This window comes from Centroberyx gerrardi, chromosome 19, assembly GCF_048128805.1.
Source record: "Centroberyx gerrardi isolate f3 chromosome 19, fCenGer3.hap1.cur.20231027, whole genome shotgun sequence".
Taxonomy (NCBI): Eukaryota; Metazoa; Chordata; class Actinopteri; order Beryciformes; family Berycidae; genus Centroberyx; species Centroberyx gerrardi.
This window is the reverse complement of record NC_136015.1, coordinates 13,685,119-13,700,780: the sequence shown is the minus strand read 5'-3', so window position 1 is coordinate 13,700,780 and position 15,662 is coordinate 13,685,119. Positions and strand designations below refer to the sequence as shown.

The window sequence follows — 15,662 nt, the reverse complement described above, 5'->3', positions numbered from 1 at the left end:
AAACACACAGCAAGTTAGCCCTCTTCTAAACTGTTGAAGTTAATGGGACCAGCATTGTCAGTGAGGAAAATCTAGGAAATAATGAGGTAAATACTGGACTTTTGGACCCATAGTGCAATCGTTTGCCTACAAAACACTTGGATTGTGCTGCACAATGAGCTGTTTGGAGAAATTTGATGGACAGTTGATGCTTTTTTTGGAGCTGTAAAAACATGACCCCATTAACTTCAATAGTTTGGGAGAATGCTGAGATGGAACTATGGCGGCAAACTCGCTTTGTGTTTGATGCTCCTACCAACTTTAATGGAGTTTTGACTGATATTGAAGTGAGTTGATGATGACTGAATCTTTATTTTGGGGTGAACTAGTCCCTTAATAAGTCTGAACATTTGACTTTCATTGTGTGACACTAAGCCATACATGCCCAAAGATACAGTACATTAATACCAAAATAGTCTTTTTTTGAGTGATTCATCCATGTACAGTATCCCTAGTAAGTGCTGGGACTCGATGGCAGTTATATAACATGTAAATTAATTTGGAGGTGCTCTATGGATGGAGCAGTAGGCCAAAGCTCCCATCATGCACCGGGAACACTGCGCGTTCGAGTGGCTCTTGACCTTTTTTGCATGTCCTCCCCTCTCTCCCTCTCATCTTCCCTGTCTGTCTGTCTTTTATACTGTGGATCAAAGCAGACATGGTATAAAAATAATTTTAAAGAGGCATTAATCTGCCCAGGAAGACATACTGGGGCCAGATGTGCGGGACGGTTGCAGCAGTGTATGTGAACAGCTGTGTGGATGGAGCGCTGGGACTGGGGAGCAGGCAGGTGAATGAGTTCACACGATGATCTGCTTTTAAATCCGTGCGGTGGATAACGGTGCAGCACTGTCCATACTATCTGTGCCATCTTCCACTAATGCACAGGCTTGCTTGCTTTCTCTATCAGTCTCTTATCTCTCTTTTTTTTTTTTTCCCCTGACATGAATCATCCCTTTTTTTGACTCTGTCACAGTCTGTCTCGCTCTCGGCTGTGTAGCTCTTTGTGTCCGTCTTTTGGTTTCTTTCGTTTTTTTGGTTTCTCGCTGTTGTTTTTTTCTCTTGCACATCATGAATCTCTCCTGACCTGCACCTCCCTTGCACAATGATTCCTCTTCTGAATAATTAACAGCGCTGATCATTGGAACTTTGAAGTAGTGTGTGTGTGTGTGTGTGTGTGTGTGCAACTTCGCAACAGCGCACTTAATTTCCAGTTTAATGGTTCACAAGCAGTCGTGGTAGTAGAGCTTGATAATACACTTCATATCTCCTCACTGCCCAGCTCCCCGCTGAGGCTTTATTCCACACAGAATGATAATCTCCACAGTCAGTTGAAATATGTAACTGTGAAACCACATTTTGGGGATAGGGGAACAATTGTCCCCTCAAGTATATGTTTCTGCCAGGGAGAGCTCATTTCAGGAACATTTGGACGCTTCTTTTTTGTCCTTTTCTCCCTGCAGTGTGTTTTTCTTTCCTTCTGGTGCTCGGTAAATTGTTATTCTGCTGTTAACATTATGGTAATGACTTAGTCAAGGCTGCGGGAGGAATGAGTGAGACAGAAATCCACCGTGACTTCTGTTTGTATATGACACCCACGGTGTTGAATGCTTTGCTAAGGAAGGAGGCTCTCCAGTTATGGCTATACTATAAAACAAATAACTGCAGAAAGCATTGGGAGTGAAAGACAGAAAGAAGACAGTCTGTCAGTGTAGGGCGTATTTGGCAGTAATATGAGCTGTCATGGAATAAAACATCTGCAATTTTGGTTTTAATTGCTTTTTGAAAGATTAGATGGTGGAGTGAGTTTCATGCACCATTTGCCCTTAAAACCTTTTGAAACTCCCATTGTGTCTCAAAAATAAACAGGCATCGATGAAGATATATGATTTTCCTTATTCCTGAAAAATGTATGTTTTTACAATTGTGGTATATGCCAAAGCTAGTAGCAACATTGCCAAGTTTTCCCACTACACCTGTGGCCAAAAACCCAAGAGCAAACCTTACAAGCCTTCTACCTCTCCAGCTGTTATCATTCTGAAATATGCCAAATAGTCGTTCAGGGTATTCACCCCTTTGTAGCTAGCTGGCTCTTTTCCCATGTCCAGCTAATTCACACTCTCAGTTGGTATTATCACAGTAGCCACTCTCAGTCAAAAGAATGTTGTCTTTTCCTGCTAAAAATAACAAATGGGGCAGAAATAGCCGACTTAATCCTGTTTGGATGGCTGCTGCGTTCCAGGGCCAACTCATAGGTGGCCATATTGTATTGAGCCACAGAGAGATGGACACATCTGGACATATCAAAGCAGCAGTGGGAAACTGGTATGCAGGCTGACACAAGATGCAGCAGACATTGATATCTATTGCTTAGGCATTGGGAATTCTATAGTAGAGCAATATTTATAGCCCATGGTGAAGAGAGGGGAGGGAGAAAAGAGAGGGAAGGGGGGAGGGGATGAGAGGACATTCCTCCAGTCTTTAAAGGAGGTGATAAACCTTGCATCTCTGGGCCCATTTCTTGTTTGGTGGTGTATTTTTGTAGTTCCTGTGAATAACTGGCCAAATGTGGCATCACATGAAGGTGTTCCCAGTGGAGTTTAATAACAGAAAAAGTTTCAGCTATCTGGGTGCAGCTCTTTCTTTTTCTTGACTGGAAAAACTCTCTTACTCTTACTATGCTACCATAACCCACAGCTGAATGCAACAAGTTCACACCCGTTCCCTGGGGGATGTCGAAAGGCATTCTGGGAAGTGTAGGAAATCACCAACTTAAGTACACAAGGCAGGTTGATGGAAAGTGAGTACACCAAAAAGGGAATTACAAAACTTCATCGCAAAATAACTCCTGGACTGTATTGAACATCACAGATTGATGATATATAACAGTGTAAAAGTACTGTAGTGACAGTCTCACTTTGACACTTGGCATTAGAAATGTTCTCCAGGAACTGAAAGTAGGCTGTGCAGCAGTATAAAAGTTAGCTTGTTGGTAATGACATGCCTCTGTTGTGGCAATACTTAATTTAGCCATAGCACTTAGTGACTCCTGCTGCCAGTGTGAGGACTCAGTGGCCCAGTTGGCCAGAGACACAGCATGTAACATCAAGATGAAATCTGGCTTTTGGCCCATGTGGCATGCCTCTCTGTCAGCTGCTGTCACTTTCTGCTGTACTATCCAGTAAAGCAGAAATGTTATTAAAAAAAAAAATCTTTGAAATGATTAATCTAGATTGTGCTTCATTATTACAAGTGATTACACACCACTCTCCACCGCAGGAGCCCTGAAATGTCACCGCTAGCTTCCTGAGTGTAACTTCAGTCCAGACATGCTGCAGTTAATCTGGTCATCTGTACATTTAAATGTCATGCCATATCCTGGCCTTAATATTCCCTGCATGCACTGCAGCGCAACGATGCTGATGACCTATAATTAGAATTGAGTGTCTATAATCGCAACTTAACGATATATGGGGACATCTGAACACACTCAGTCATTTACACACACACACACACACACACACACTGGGGTTTAAAGAACAGTAGGGGACTTTGCACACTGGGGAAATGTCACTGGGTCGGAGAGAAGCAGGACTAAGCTGCGACGAGGATAACCGCTATCCAATGTGACAAGCCTCACACACTCAGAAGAATATCAACACACTCACATGCAAGCGGACACAAGCTCATACACTACAAATACACACACTTATATACATCGTATAAACACATGACAGGAACAAATACCTACACTATTTGAGGTGTCAGTTAAATTAATTAGGGTTAGACCGATCGGGCCGATATTGGGCTTTTATTAAATATCGGATCTTGGCCAGTCATGCCAACATCATTTAAAGGCCTAATGTATCCCGGAGTTTCCCCTATCATTGAATTAGCAGTGTGTGTCACCCTGTGTTAAGGAGCTGCTAACCCTAAAAAAACTTCATTAGTTTAGGTTTCATTGGAGTTTTAGTGTCACATGATGGTCGAACTGCTGTTTCAGAGGCTTTTCCACCCTGAAAAGAATACAGTTCTGGGAGAGACACTGAATACTTGAATTTGTTTTTTGGCATGAAAAATGTCCAATTTAAGGATATTGAACATCACAAATTATTGGCTATCAGTGATTTCAGTCTAAAAATATCGGTGTCGGCCTTTAAAAACCCATATCTGTCAAACTCTAAGATTAAGCGTCAGATTTTATGTGTGTGTGCATTTGTGTGTATGTGTGCATGTGTGTGTCGGGATATTTCTGACCTGTCCTTTGACTTTCATGTGATGTACCTGGCACTGGCCTCTTTATACACACACACACACACATGCACACACACTCTCACACTGAACTCTTCTCCCCACAGAGCCGCGTCCCCTCCACAACACATCCAGTTCCCAATCTATCGGATAACAAACACAGGCCAATTGAATCAGACAATTGAATTGGCTCAGTCAGCTGATTCCTGTTACTGCAATCCTTTTATAATATTTATCGAGTCTAGACTGGTGGAATCTGGTCCTGATAAAGCTTTGGTTGTGTTCAGTAAATCACTTTGAGATCAGAAGATTCTCATTATTTCGGTCAAGACCCTTGGGGCATTTTGGTTATATTTGGGTTAGAGAAAAGTCATTACATAGGCAACACTCAGCATGTTTTCATGATAACTCCTGATGGGTCACATGTCACTGAAACCAAATCCCTGGCCACATTCATTTGGTCTTTCTTGTTTTCCGCCTGTTTGTGGTCGCAGCGGCTGACTTGTGAAATGTGTCGTGACGTTTACCTGCACCTTTTGTCTTTTTGTTGTTTTTGTCGACCCACGCTTGTGTTCGACCAGGAACTTTCCATCCATATGTGCCATTGTAAAGGAGCTTTGTTCAAATCTATAGAGGTGACTGTTCACCACGCTATGCATTTTTTGCACCTGAAGTATTCTCGCTGCATACCTACATCACACAACCAGATGTGTTGAAATTCCTCCACTGCTGATTCTCTTCTGTGTGTGTGTGTTTTTTTTGTATTTTTGTGTAAGATGGGATTCCTGGAACCACAAGCAGGTGACTCGTTATGTAGGTCGTCACTCTGTAAAAAGGTTCATTATCCTACAGGTGACAGCCTGGAGGCGACTACAGTCACATGCATGATCTATACGCTCAGGTTCAAAGCTTCTGGTGAATTCCAACCTGGCACTAAGTCAAGTTATTTACAAGTCTCCCCGTGTGTGTGTGTGTGTGTGTGCTCTTGCGGAAATGATAGGATCTTTTAAATAGAGAGATTTGTTTACAGTGGGGCAGTAAAAACTAGCGACTTTGTGTTTTTAACAGCGTTTATGTTTATATGTGTGTCTTTCACATAATGCGCAATCACGTCGTTTACAAGTGAAAGTGAACTCTTAACAACCCACACATGAAGACGTCAAACTTTCTCCTCTGAACTTTTCTTGTCAACACGCCTCGTCGACAATGAGCTGTCACAGAGACTCCAGCTAACTATTTTTTGAATTGTCCTCATTAATATGTTTTTTTTTGATAACCACCGCACAGCATGATCTTGACGTGTTTCCTGCTCAGCGCTACAATGCTAACGGCTTCTTCCCCACCTTTTTAGCGTGATTGTAAACCCTTTTAGTGGAGATGAATGAGCGCTCCTTCCTCAGGAGGAACTTGCAATTTTCCTCGGCTGAGAGAGCGCGCTGAGGATAATGAGGCTCTGTGGTCCTGAAGTCATTTTGCCTGGTAAAGTTCTGAATTCGGTCAACATCATCTGCTGTCTCCTGTATAGTAGATTCTCATTCGCAGATGCACCGGACTGATGTCACCTTTCTTAATGTGTTACGTGTGTGTGTGTGTGTGTGCACATGTGTGTTCCACTGGCAGGCAGATTTGTCTGGGTGTCACACACTTAACCTGCCGTGACTCTGGATTTAAAAGTGTGTTCTTGCCAAGGCAGTCAACAGGTTAGTGGGATTAAAACACGCTGCATTTCACCCCAAACTTAATCCCCCCTCACCGCCAAAAGCCTCCCAAATGGTCTTATCCATGCATGCCATTATGTCGACACTACCTTTTCTTACAAGACAGAAAACGTAACGTTATACAGAGACATTTCAGAATGACTTGGGGCCTGAACTGTAACTTGTTAATACCGAGGGAGCGTTCCACATCATACTGCATTATATTAGTTTCTCTTATTTTGAAAAACGGCCTAGGAAAGAGCTTATTTGAGCGAACTCTCCCTTTTACCTGTCGTTGTCTTGGAGGTGTAATGTGAGCGCGCTCAGTGGGCCAAGCTGAAGCCGCAGTATGTTGACTGTTGACTGCTGACATCTGAGAGCTTCGTAACAAGCCGTTGTCCTTAAGGAACAAAACCAAGCTTCAGCGCCACAGCTTCCTTTTGCCAGGTGTCTTGCACTTCTCAATCTCCAGCAGGATTGCGGGGAAAGAGAAGAGCAAGAAAACAACGCTGTATGTTTTGGCTCCAGGCTGCTCCACCAGCCCGTTTTAGCCTGGCTGGCAGCGGTTCGGCTCCTCACATTGAACCGGATCGCACGGACGCTGTGCGGCACGTGGGAAAACTGAGCAGCTTTTTAGACACATGCTTGCTAGCTGCAGGGTGCGCTGGAGCATGTTACTCCATGTCACCCATAGATATACAGCATACCACCACCACAGATATGACACCGCCGGGTGTTTCTTCTAACTGTCGGGAGCTCAACAGCAGCTCGATTTCCCCTCTTTCATATAAAACTCTTTCTTCAGCTCCCGCCTGCTTTATTCTGTCTTTTCTTCTTCTATCTTCACTTCCTGTCTCAATAAATATGCAGAAATAAAATTAGAAAGGAGGGACGAATGGTCGCTCTCCATTAAAGATGCAGTCTGCTAAATAAAGCTGAAGGATGCTTTTGAAGAATGTGTGGACTTTGCCACTCTCAAATTAATGGCAGTGTCTGTAATTGATTTGGATATGAATAACCTTTTTCCAAATGAAAGATTGGGGCTTTAAAAGCCTTGGCCCCGCAACATGAGGGTGTGTGTCCTACTTCTTAGCGGTTGGCTCATAACCGTTGTTTTACATAACACACTTCATCCCATTTTGTCTGCTGTTGCCATGGCGAGGCTAATTTATACAGGCATTAAGAATTGGGCTCCTGTTGTTAACATGCACTGTGGGCTGAGTCTGATTTTACACATAAATACACACACACACACTCTCTCTCTCTCTCTCTCTCTCTCTCTCTCTCTCTCTCTCTCTCTCTCTCTCTCTCTCTGAGAGGATTATTCAAGAGTTGAGTGTGTGTGTGTGCAGCTGTCTGTGAGTTTGAGCGAGACTCTTGTATGAAAGAGGAGTGGGCACATTGGGCAGAGAGTTTTTAAAGGAAAAGGTGTGTGTGTGTGATTGCATGTGTGTTTTGTGCACCGCCACTCAAAGGGAGGGGAGAGACTGGGAATGATTGAGCTGATTGTTGAACTGAGAGTTGTGACAGTGCTTGGTTATATACACTGAAGGTTAAAAAATATTAGTTACCGCCCCTTTTGCACAATCCACATCTCAACTGTCTCAAATCCTCGTCTGCTTCTCTTTATTTACATCTCCTCCTTTGTGATTTGGATTTAATAATCAATAAGGGATAATGGCTTTTACCTGGATTCACCTCATCAGTGAAAAGAGTAGGAAAGTAGAGTATTTGCATGAAAAGAGTAAATGTCCCTAATGTTTTGTACAGTCAGTGCAAACTTGTATGAACAAAAAATGACAAGAGTCAGATACTGTAGTTGAAGAGAGGATGGGAGCTTGTTTAAAAAACTGATTCAAATATTTGAATTTCTTGAATACAGCACCCGAAGGTGAATGGAGCATTTGAAAGAGAGAGAAAAAATCAAGCTCCTCTCATGTCTTTCTTTCATAAATATTTGAATCTGTGGCTGTTTAGCGCTGGTTTGGTAAGAGGAGAATGAGGGAAGTTGTTTGCTGCTGGTGATGTGTGTGTGTCCACTGGCTTTCAGGAAGCCGGGCTCTCCAGGCGCCTGGCAGCTGGCTGGATGAATCAAGCTCTCAGCCCGGCACCCGAGGGCCCTGCTGGGGGAGCGATGGCTGGATGCCTCCTTTCCTTCCTCCCTTCAGACGTTCTCTCATCCCTCATCTTCAATAATCTCCGTTCTTTCACTTATGCACCGTGTTCCTCACCTTCCAACACTCTCACTCACCACCCACTCTAGGGATATTGTAGTACACACACACACACACACACACACACACACACACACACACCACTTCAGGGGTGGGATTGAGGATGCATTAATGCACATAGACCTTGGAGAGGGGATAGCAAATTGATATTACATCAATTCTCCCGCTCTCTCATGTCACTCCCCCTTCACTAACCTCTGTGTGTGTGTGTTTGTGAGTGTGTGTGTGTGTGTTTATGTGTGTGTGCGCGCATGTGTGTGGCATTCTGGAATGTGTGTGCCACTCTGGCGCTCTTGCCAAGCCGCAGTTTAGAATACTGATCAATCTAATGCTTGCATATTCCGCACACACACACACACACACACACTCACCCCTCCGCGTTGAGGGCATTTAAGGCTATTAGAGTGTGAGAGCCGCAGAAGAAAGGCCCTGAATGGACTGACTGGCAGCTGTATTCAACATGGGTAAGCCTGGCACCAAACCAGAACACAGTGCGAGTCGGCATTGTTGTTCTCGCTCTGAAAGGCTCTTTAGACGAGATGAGAGGTGACACTAAGAGGTGCAGAGGAGAGGTTTTATGATTCACGGGCTGAACTCACCGAGTGTGTGTGTGTGTGTGTGTCCGGTGAGAGGGAAGTTGTTTGTGCTTATCTACGTGAGGAACATCGATTAGTTGTGTAGTTTGTTTTTCAGAGGTTTGCTGAGGTTGAGAAAGTCTTGTTTGGACATGTGTGTGAATGGCTGCCATACCACTGATGCCAAATATTTACCACAATAACATATTGACATAGTAAAAACAAGATCAAAAAACACTAATAGAGTATACTGTTTGATCATCAGAATGATTTACAAGAAACAAATAAAGAAGCTGCAGCTGAGAGAGTTCACCAAACAAACGATACACAAATAGAAACACAAATGCTTAGCCTATGGTGACAAATTTGAAGCATTGGCTCTATATTAGCTTGGTTTCTGAGGGAGAAAGGAGACTAGATGATTATCTTCTTATAACTGCCACATTTTTCCAGCAGTGGGTGGGCTGGTCACTGATAAATGAATGTAGGGCAAACAGTGGGTGAATTTCAGTCCACCGACTCTCCGCCTTCCGAGGAGCAAAAGTCCAGCTCTGTCTTAAACGATTTTAGTCAGCATACTGTGTAACTCTTAGTGAAATACTAAGTCATTTTCGTTGAGATGCTAGAAAGGGTATTGAAGGGATTGGGAACTGAAAAAAATGACAGCTAATACCATCCGGGGCTCATTTTGTGCACTTTCTGGTTTTCGAGTGTCTGCATGTACCCATCCTTCAACATTTTGCTCTGTCTAAAATCTCAAGGAAACGGCTGAAGTGCTGGGAACAGAGTCCTGTTCTGTGATTGCCCAGAGCATTAGGTAACAAAATGTACCATCATTTGCCACCCACTGTTCTTCTTTTAGGAGGGTGAGTCGAGGGTAAGTCAGACAGAGGGACACGGCAAAGCAGAAAAGCATGCTGTTAAAACATCCCAAGACCAAAATGGACCAAAATGCTTCAGGACATTAGAGCAGATTTCTGCCAGCAGCCTGAGTCAGCCTAAAACTCAAAGCTCTGTTGCAATCCAGTGGGTATTTTGGATTCTTATCTGTTGGTTCGGTAACATTTTAGATTAGAGAACACATTAACTATTAACTATGGGTTTTCTCTCAATAGTTTAATAATTTCCCTCAAAAATATGTGATACTCGCACCTCATAAGCCCCATACTGAGCAAAGCACACTAAGAGCCCAATTCATGTGCAACAACTTACCTTACTGCTATAAGCACTAATTAGGAGGCTATTTAGGGAAAACTCATGCAGAATACGATGCAGAATAAGGTGCTAAAAAGCTGTTTGGAATGACTAATAATGAACCAATACAGTACAAATATGCATGTTAATAAGCAACTTATTAGTAGTTAATATGTGTTCCCTAATCTAAAGTGTTACAGTTGTTTCATATGTAAACTGCTCCCAAGCATGAAAAATAGTCAGTCAAACCAAACCAGGTACATTTCAGGCCAAACCGGACCAATCAAAGTCCAAACCAGTGTAATCCAGACCGGAGCTTTTTCCGGTCCAGAACATCCAAACCCAACCATTGTTCCTGATCATTCGTTTTGCTCAGTCACGGCCGTCAGCCCCACAGTCCTCAGTGTTAAAGTGAGCTTCTATAAATAGCCTGAGCAGTATCAGTCTCACTTGCCTATTGTCCCCCCGCCGCAAAACAAGGCTCTAGTCTTTCCTCGGGCCCCGTGCCGTGCCTTTGTGCTGCTCTCTATCTGTCAGAGGTATCACTGTCTCTGCCTTCTGCTTCTGCCACCAAAGGAGAGGATATCAGGTTGCTGGTTCAATCCCTTGTAGCACTGCAGACTCCCCTGGGTGTCTGTGGATGGGGAGGTGTGTGTGTGTGTGTGCGTGCGTGCATTTGTATGCTGACATGGGCCATGGCCTGCCCCCGCCCAGAGACAGCCTGTCCTCTGGAGACAGAAAGATGGATGGATCAATGGAAAAAGGCAGGCAGGCACAAACACAGGGCCCCACTAACTAAAGGACACACACAAACACTGACAAAAAACTGTGCTTTGCTTGTCACTTCAGTCGGTGAAGTTGTTTAACTGGTGGGACTGTTTGTGTCATTTGTGTGAGGAAGGTAAGGAGAGACAGAGAAGAATACTGATTACTAGTGTAGTTTAATTTGATTCTCTCTCTCTCTCTCGCTCTCTTTCTCTCTCTCTCTCTCTCTTTTCCTCCCCCAGGCATTCACACACTTTCCTGTAGCTCACTTGTGAAGTGATATAGATTAGCAAGACGCTACAGTGTTTACTGCGATCACAGTAGCAACATCAGGGTCAGCGTTTGGTCATAGTCAGTTGAGCTACAGCTGCTGTCCAGTCGGGGTTGCCAGTGCTGAACTTGGCTAATGTTCATTTGAATTCGGTAGCCCAGTGGGCACTCGTTCAGTGTAAAAGAGGCTGTTTTGGCTGAAGGGTAAGGAAACCGTTCAAGCCCTCATGTTGGGAAGCATAATCCCTGCTGATGAGAGCAAAGAAAAGACAATTTCCCTACAGGAATCAATAAAGTCTCTTATTATTACATAGTTATCATTACTGTTTCTCTTAGCTGTGTGTGTTTGGAGAACAGGACTTAGGCCGGCTTACATTTTTCTTTTTTTCTGACATTTGTTGTCAATATTCAGTGAACTGCCCTTTGAATTGGAGTCAGTTGAATTTAAATGCCAACCTGCTGCCCTTAGTAGCATGAACTGGACAGAATCTCATCATGCTAGTTGTTGAAGCCGTGATTGAGTTGTTTCATCCTTCCCTCTGGGCGTTTGAGCCCTCTAACACCATTATCTGTCGGCTATACGTGGACTTTTCACTCCTCCAAGTGTCTATTTTCAGCTTTTTTCCCACAAGTACCCATGTGAGTCATGTTGCATTCCACATCTCCAAATGAAAAAAGGTTGAAATTTGACAGGCTGGTGCTGCTAAATATAGAGATGGGCTTTGGTGAGAAAAGATGTCTAACTATAGGGGAGGCTGATTAGATAAGTCGGGCGTAGAAGGGTCTAGATTGGCTTTCTGGGAATTCGTTACACATAGAATTAGATTTCTAAAACGCGAACATGGCCCGTCAAGCTGCAGCAGATCTGTGATTGAATCCTGGCCACTCTCTGTGGTGAGACACTGCTTTGCTGATTCACCTGTTTACCAATATCACTTTTTTTTTTTTTTAGAAAAGTTTTCCTTTCGGGTCAGGTGGAAAATATGCACAAAGTACACAGCGCACATGACAGAGAGCGACAGGGTCAAGCTTTGTGACACCTGACTGAATATGGAAAACACATGTGAAACAGTAACAGTTGAGGTATGTTTACAGCGGAGTGGTGACAGGTAGGCTAGAGGAGTCGGGACGTGTTAGCACAGGCTCTGAATGCTGCTCGTCCACATCCCACATGCCAAGCATCGCCAACCTGCAACAGTACCTAGCTTGTAGTCTGGGTATTGCACAACGCTCGCTGCACTCGAGTAAGCCTCTTTGCAGACTTTTGATGTAAATTGAGTTCCTGAGATGTTTTTTTCATACCCATGATGCATTACAACTCGAATCCTACACATGGACACATTCGCTTCACATCCCATAATGCTGTCGTGTTTCTGTCTGTCCTGCAGGAGTGTCGTCCCGTATCCCGGAGATCATGGCGGCAGGCACCCACTCCCCCGGAGGGCCCAACGGCATAATCCGGAGCCAGTCGTTCGCCGGCTTCAGCACGCTACAGGAAAGACGCTCACGGTAAGCAGAGGCCTCAGATTGCCTGTAGGTGCTAATTGAGGGTCAACTTGTGTTACTCTCTGAAATATCTGAAATCACAGGTAGGGTTAGGGGGTGAATGAAGGGTTTCATTTCAAAACATTGTAGCCATTTTGGAAGAACATACACAATCCTTGCGCTGACCTCCGAAGTTAATTTTCCCATAGCAATGGTTGAAATATTATATCCTCAAAGATGCTGTTGATTTAGATGCAAACCTCTTCAAACAATACATCTCTTCCATAATGAGTTTTGGTCTCATGCCGGTACTTTGTGAGAACAGGCATCACTTTTTACATGCAGTGGATATGTAATTATGGTATCAAACTCGTCAAATTGAAAATGAACAGTGGATCAGACATTAAAGGATAGTTTTATTACATAATTGTTTAGACAGTGTGTCAATATAGCTAGTCTGCACTTGATTGTTCCTCTGTGTATTAAATGTGAGGACCACCTGATGTAGTCGGCTGACCAGGTGAATCCAGGTGAAAGTGATCTCCTCAGATTCCACCTATTAAATTCACTTAAGTCATATAGGGAAGACATAGATGAAAGGGAGTAGACAGGTGTGCATGAGTATCACAATTTTAAGAAAACATACAGCACCTTTATGTACTTTTATGCCAAAATCATTCAGTTAAGCTGTCACAGACGTCACTTGACATATTTTGCTATATTTGAGTATTTTTATCAAAATGTCCCTTTAAGAAATCCCCCCCACCCCACCCCACCCCCCCTCACTGTAACCAAGGGCAGATTCAAACTTCACTCACACATAAAGCAGGAATTTAGTGACTCAATAAGCTGAAGCTGACCTTCATGAAGTGTAACCATCCTCAGCGAGCCACGGCAAGTCTTAAGGTCCCAGAAAGGATTTGCATTCTCAACGGATGATCATCAATCCACATCCTTTACGTAACCGTACCACCGACTGAGTTTCGTAATGTTTGAGTCTCGCATAAATTATTTCATAGCCAGAAGTTGGTTGGGAGAAGTCGGGGACGTGTGAAGTTATGTTGGGAGTTAAGATTTGTGCCTGTGTTCCTCCCACTTTGGCTCATCCCCAAAGACTCTCACTCCGTCTTCAAAAGACAAAGATCCCTCACAATTATAACCCGAAAATATCGTTTACTCTCCTAGATTCTGGGTTTCTTTCGCCGCCTGTGTCTGGGTCCTCTTTAGAAAACCCCAGGCTTGTTGAGCGAACCCATTTGAAGATATTATTCCCCCCTTTCTCTCCGCTCAGACAGTGAATGGGGTAATTGGTTGGAATGACTCGGGTGTGTGGGCGACTGACAGCGACTGACAAGTTACCGTTCTGATAATGAGCGAGATGGAAAGCTATTGAGATGGGGCTTCTGAGGCCACTGGAGTGTGTTGGAGTGTGTTTTTGTGTCTGTGTTTTTGGGGCTTTGTCTGTGTGTTAGTGAGTGAGGAGGCGCAAGCACTTCCCATCTGTGTACCCATGTGCATGTTTCATTGTGCGTTTATGCATGCATGCATATTGCAGAGTGTGTGTGTGTGTGTGTGTGTGTGTGTGTGTGTGTAAATATGGGTGCATGTGCATTTGTGAATGTCTGTAAGAAAGCATGTGTGCAAGTATGCTCTTTCACAAAGAATGTAAATCAGTGGAATTATGGAATTGTATTGTGTGTGTGTGTGTGTGTGTGTGTGTGTGTGCCTGTCTGCAAACCCCACTGCCAAGCTGTAAGTGTAGCAGTGCAGCTTGTGTGACCCCAAGGCTACGCGGCGTTCTCATTCGGTGCGGTGGTGCCCTACATTTGTGGCAGCTCAGCCTGAGTTGTACTACGCTCGCTGGCACGCAGCGAGACGAGGCGAGACGCGGCGCGCTCCGACTTGTCGAGAGCCGGAATCGGCTGTCGCTGCGTCCCTCACACGACTCTGGAATCGTTTCATTAGGCCCAGGGAAATGTCATTTGTCAGCTAAATCTGTAATGGTTTTAAAAGCTGAAGTGTGCATGGGCGGTTAAGATGAGCGTGACCTAAAATGGAATGATGTGAAGAGAGGAAGCTTTGTGAGATGGCTTGAGAATTTTTTTTTTTTTACCTTTTTCTTCCTTTTGACACAGAAATTAACTCATAGAAATCAAGCAGAAGGATATTGAGACGTGATCAGTGTGTGGGCATCAGTGTGTCTTCATGTGCATGTGTTGTGCACATTTGCACATATGGTTTTATACCTGTGTGACTCTGTTGGAAAGGAGCCCCCTCACTGCTTTTTACACAAATATCAAATGACAAAATCGCATCTTATTTAATAAATTTGATATACTTACCCTTTCATCCACATTTGTCGGCCTCCAACTCCCCTTTGAATCAATCACAGTGTTGCTCAGCCACTGGAGACGACTGGGGGGTGGAGAGCGGCGTGAAGAACGCTTGAATGTCATTGATTGCCGGGAGTGTGATTGCTTCTGTGTGTGTGTGTGTGTGTGTGTGTGTGTGTGTGTGTGTGTGTGTGTGTGTGTGTGTGTGTGTGTGCGTGCGTGTGTGTGTGTTTGCATGTTCGCTCCAGCAGAAGACTAATGGCAGCAGCCTAATACAGGTCAAACACAGCAAGGCACTGGAGGGTTGACATTGAGGTCGTGTGTGTGCATGTACATGTGTGTGTGTCTGTGTGTGTGTGTGTGTGCGTTTGTGCATATTTGTGAATTAATGTGTGTATGTGTGATTGTATGTGTGGTTTTTGATGGTATTTGTGTACTAGATATATATATACATACATCCATGTGTGCCTCTTGCATGACTGAAACAAGTCCACTCACTGTAAACAGCCTCGACTCGCTCTCTCCATCTGATAAATGAAATGAATTCATGCTGAGACCGGCCCAAGGGCATCAGGACGCTGTAGAATATTACAGAAAGCTCATGTAACGCTACATCACTGTAGGCAGACCTAACCCTCCGAAATATTACGGAAATCACGTGTAAAATATTTCTCAATATGGGATTTGTGTATCCATTTGTACCAAATGTGACCTGTTTTTTTTCTAGCAGCCCTCAGTAGATGTTTGGGAGAAGAAGCGATCGTCCTCCTGTCTCCTGCTGTTGCTAAGAGATTTTTGAAAACATTTTGAAGCAGTGTT

The 15,662-nt window shown here is 43.9% G+C and overlaps 1 protein-coding gene across 2 annotated transcripts in view; it reads left to right on the top strand.

The window, feature by feature from the left end:
• The window catches only part of ripor2 (RHO family interacting cell polarization regulator 2), a 57,837-nt gene that overhangs the window by 18,371 nt on the left and 23,804 nt on the right, over window positions 1-15,662 (top strand). For both annotated transcript variants that reach the window (XM_071901569.2, XM_078290150.1), the window contains exon 2: window positions 12,414-12,534. In XM_071901569.2, the coding sequence (XP_071757670.1) occupies window positions 12,414-12,534 (121 nt within the window). The remainder of the gene's footprint in view (window positions 1-12,413; window positions 12,535-15,662) is intronic.